Genomic DNA, 4,288 nt, shown 5'->3' with positions numbered 1-4,288 from the left:
TGCAGCAAGCAGACAGGGCAATCCCAAAGCCTGCAGCACTGTCCAGCTTCCCATAAATACAACTAGACTATCTCTGTCAAAGGCGGCCAGAGGAGAAGGAGGAGGGTGGTACTGGGGGAGGGACAGTATTTATGAAAATAAAAGAACTGAATTGAAGCCTCTATGCTGCTGTCTACAACTACAGTTACATTTGTACCACCCATTCCCTGGGGGAAATGACATACAATGCAAACAGGCCTGGCTGTTCAATTATTCAAGTATTAAGAGATTCACGGGAAGACATCTGAGAAACATAACATTTTAATAGATGAAATAAATACTCCAGTACATGCAAGATAAAAACTGACATTGGAAAAAAAATTAAAAATCACTTTTTGTTATAGTGTAATTTGTTTGTTTAAACACTCACAGTAGCTTTTCCCCCAGTTTGGAAATCAACACATGGAAAACATAATCACAACCTCCAGTCCTTCCACTCCTACACACCAAATGCACTTCTAACCTAACACTTGATGCAAAATAAAAAAAGTCATACAAAACAAAAACAAACAAAATAGTAGCTACATCCATCCTCTATGTGGTGGTGGGGTTTTAATCATTTCTCTTTTAAATGAGTGAGAACTGAGGTAACCTTTTTCCTGCACAAACAGTAAAATTTAGAGGGGAAATTTTGGAAGACGAGACAAGACAAACTTTAAAAACCGCACCCAGCGCGATTAAAGCTTTTTTTTTTCTTTTTTAGTTTTTAAGACACCCCCACCTCCCCAAATAGAAAATACTTTTTAAACAGCTGTTATTACTATTGGTGTGAAGACCTTGGGAATTAAAGGACAATTTCATCTGCAGATACTTCTTGCTGGACTTTAAAGTAGAATAAGAAGCCCAAACCAACTACCTTTATTAGTACGCATAGTCTGAATATGTTCTGCTTCTTCACCACATGAAATCAAAGGATTGGGCTCATCCAAGCAAATTCTTTGGTATACAAAAAAAGGGGTGAGGAGGTGGGATATTATTTTCCTTTAGCAATGACTGGGATCTAAACAGAAGATGTGGGGGTTAATTCACAGAATTGGAGTTCACTGGCGGTAAAGTCCTGGGTGAAGATCTTTCTCTTAGTGCCTGAGATAACAGGTTGCAACCATCCGAGACGGCGCAAGCGGAGTTCCTCAACCTTTCCCTGTAATCGCTCATTTTGGTGCTACTTTCGGGGTGTTGGGCTATATCCCTGAGGCATTGGGTCAGGAGCACACAAGCGGATACCACACTCATGGCTCCTCCTAAGATGGCAGTTTGCACAGCTTTGCCCTCTGGATTAATGGTGGCAGCTTTACCCAAAAACTGGGGCTCAGTGGCAAAGCCCACCAGAGCGTAGACAGACTGCACCAAAGGTCCACTGAACAAGACGCACCGGTTCCTGGTCAGCTCGCTGGGTGAAGTCTTGACCTCCTTGACGCATGCCAAGAGAGCTGAGGCGCTGGTGCTCATACATTTGACACTGAGTTTGAACTGCTCCTTAGCAAATTTATCCTTGGATTTCTCACTGGCCAGCACGCAGGCGTCTGTCAGGAATTTCAAGTTCTTGGACATGTTCTGAGAAACCTCCAGCAGGAGCTGAGGGCTCATATCTGCCAAAGGGGTGGTCTTCAAGACCCCACAGCCGTGCTCCACCTCATGCCTACATCGGGTCACCTTGTAGCGATCCACCAAGCCAGGCATGGCAGGCTGGGCCCCCGGAGTCTCCACTGCAGCCAGGTAGGCAGCATGGGCAGAGCACTCAGTCAGGGAGACCACCAGCTCCCCCATTTCCATCAAGCTTTCCCCCACCTCCCCGAAGCGTCCCATATTGAGCTGGCTCTGGACGTCGTGGGTCAAGATGGAGAGTCCTTTGGTCCTGGCGATGATCGTGTCCCTGCACTTCTCGAAGGACTCACCAAAGACAGACAGGCTCTCAGTGTTCACCGGCCTGGTCTCGCTCGACAGCAGCAGCAGATCGGCCACCAGTTGCATCTTGATCTTGCAGTGGTCGCAGATGGAGACGAGCTTCTTCCTCTGCAGGGAACCGCTGCTGGGGATGCCGCCGCCGGACACCTCGCTGCTGGACTTGCCCGAGCCGCCGCTAGCCATCGCGCCGGGGGGGCACTCGCATGCCGCTCGCTACCCCGCTGCCGCCGCCTCTGCCGCCCGCGCAGTCCCGACTGAGCCCGGCAGGATCGCTCTGCCTTTTCCGCAACATCATTCCATTAATCGCCGGGAGGCAAGAGGGGGCTCTGGGCGCCGGGGCCGCCGCTGCTGCGGGGAGCGAGCTCCGCCGGGGCGCCCGCCCCGCTCGGGCGCCAGCCTCCGCTCCTAGGGCGCTCCCGCGGCGGGTCGGAGCTCGCCGGGAGCCCCGGGGCCCCGCTCCGGCATCGTTCAGCTAAAAAAACACTGTATTTTTCCTTCTTTTCTCTCCTGCTCCCCTCCCGCACGTCGGCTCGGCTCCCTTCCACCACCTCCTGCCCAAAGTTCCCCTCACGGGCCGGAACCCCTCAGTGCTCGGGGCTCACCCCTCCGAGTCGTTACCGTGCCCCGGCTCCCCCGGGCGGCAGCGCGGGCCGGGCGCAGCTCGCAGGGCCGAGGGGCGGTGGCGGCTGCGCACCATGTGCCGCCCCCGGCGCCCGCCGCGGCCCCGCGCCGCCGGCTCGCAGGAAGCGCCGCGGAGGGTGTGGCCCGCCCCGAACGCCACAGCCCCGCTGCGGGCCGGAGCGGGGAGCAGGAGCTGAGGGGAGGAGGAGAGGGGCCGGAGGGGGGAGCCGGGCCGGGGGGAGCCGGACCGGGGGGGGGACAGAAAAAGAGAGGAGAAAAGCACAAAAAGAGATCCACCGGATCCGGGTGCTGGGGGGGGAGGGATCCGTTCCCCTTCCTTTGCCGCTGCCTCACTCCTTCCTGCCTCGGTCATTCACGCGGCCGCTGCGAGCTCGCTCCCCGCCGCCGCGGCCCATGCCCCTCCGCCCGGCTCCCGCTGTGTGTGTCCGCTGTGTCGTCCGCTGCCGCCGCGCCAACTTAGGCTCTTCCCGCAAACAAGGGTGGTGGCTCCGGGTTGCAGCCGCGGATGCTGCGAACCGCCCGGCCTTGCGCTGCTCCTGCCATGTTCGGCCGAGTCGCCAACTCCCAGGAAAAAAAAAAAAGAAAGAAAGAAAAAAAAAAGGAAAAGAGGAAATCTTGGTTTAAATTCCCTTTCTCAGGCGTTCAAACTATTGGGAAGAGGCGGCTGCGGCGGCTCCGCCAGCCAGACGCTGCATGGCTCTGGGGGAAGCTCCCCCCTCCCTGTTGCCTTCGCTGTAACCTCACTTAAGCCTATCGAAATCTTTTGTGCGGTGTCACCGCCCTTCGTTTAAATCCTGCCCTCCCCCCGCCGCCCCGCTCCACGCCCGCCGCCCCTCGCTCCTCCCCGCCCGGCCGGGGACAGCAGCGCCGTGCCGCGGCCGGACATCGGGCACGGAGCGGATGCCGGGGTGAGGGGGCCGAGGAGCCGGCCCGGTGCCGCTGACCCGCCGGTAAGTTCGATGCCCGGTCACAACTCGGGGTCGGGGGGAGCGCGGCTGTCAGCGGGTGGAACAGAGCGACAGCGGCTCCGCTGCCATGAATCCCGCGGGCCCTCCCCGGGCTGGGTGCGCTCCCGTTTCGTTAAACCCCGACCTAATGATGCTGTAAACACGGTACGGGCTGTTACTACATCTTTATTTACATATTTCCCTCGGCACTGGTCTTGACCCATTTTTTGAACCAATGGGAATGAACCTGGCACGTTTCTCTCGTGTTTCTGTCATTGCTTTTGAAGGCTGGTTACCATTTGTTAGAATTTAGCAGGGAAAATGTAAACCTACGGACACCAGCTGTGCACGGAGAGCCTCTGCAAAGACCGTGTTCTCTTCTGGTCCGTTTCCACGCTGCAGCACACCAAGAACTTTGTTAGACCGTTCTTGAAAAAGCAAGACATTACCGTCCGTAAATCAGAGGCCTCAAATGCCATTGAACAATAAAATTAAAATTACTAATTGGGCTGGAACAAGTTATAAGAAGGTGGGTTTAATGCTGCCTGGCATGCTACTAAAGGGAGTATATAGTTTGGGAAATGATTGTGATGTGGATATCTATGCCCCACACATCAGATTTTCTCTCATTAAGCAGGATCTCAATCAACATAATCCTGCTAATCAGAGTTTATGTTGAAACCACACCTTACATTTGTAACATTTTGCTGCAACTTAAAGAATAACATTCTTATGCTCCTTCCAGCCAGCCTTCA

At 54.8% G+C, this 4,288-nt stretch overlaps 1 protein-coding gene across 1 annotated transcript; it reads right to left on the bottom strand.

The window, feature by feature from the left end:
- Positions 1–284: 284 nt before the first annotated feature.
- TLNRD1 (talin rod domain containing 1) lies at positions 285–2,643 on the bottom strand. The gene has a single exon (XM_005148736.2). It carries the CDS (start codon positions 2,125–2,127, stop codon positions 1,060–1,062), a length of 1,068 nt encoding a protein of 355 aa, XP_005148793.1. The 5' UTR covers positions 2,128–2,643; the 3' UTR covers positions 285–1,059.
- Positions 2,644–4,288: the final 1,645 nt, after the last annotated feature.

Source organism: Melopsittacus undulatus, chromosome 9 (assembly GCF_012275295.1).
Source record: "Melopsittacus undulatus isolate bMelUnd1 chromosome 9, bMelUnd1.mat.Z, whole genome shotgun sequence".
NCBI lineage: Eukaryota > Metazoa > Chordata > Aves > Psittaciformes > Psittaculidae > Melopsittacus > Melopsittacus undulatus.
The sequence above is the reverse complement of the archived record's forward strand: the minus strand, read 5'-3'. Positions and strand labels throughout refer to the sequence as shown.

Coding starts and splice junctions, on each gene's coding strand:
- TLNRD1 (XM_005148736.2), bottom strand. CDS start 2,127: ATGGCTAGCGGCGGCTCGGGCAAGTCCAGCAGCGAGGTGTCCGGCGGC.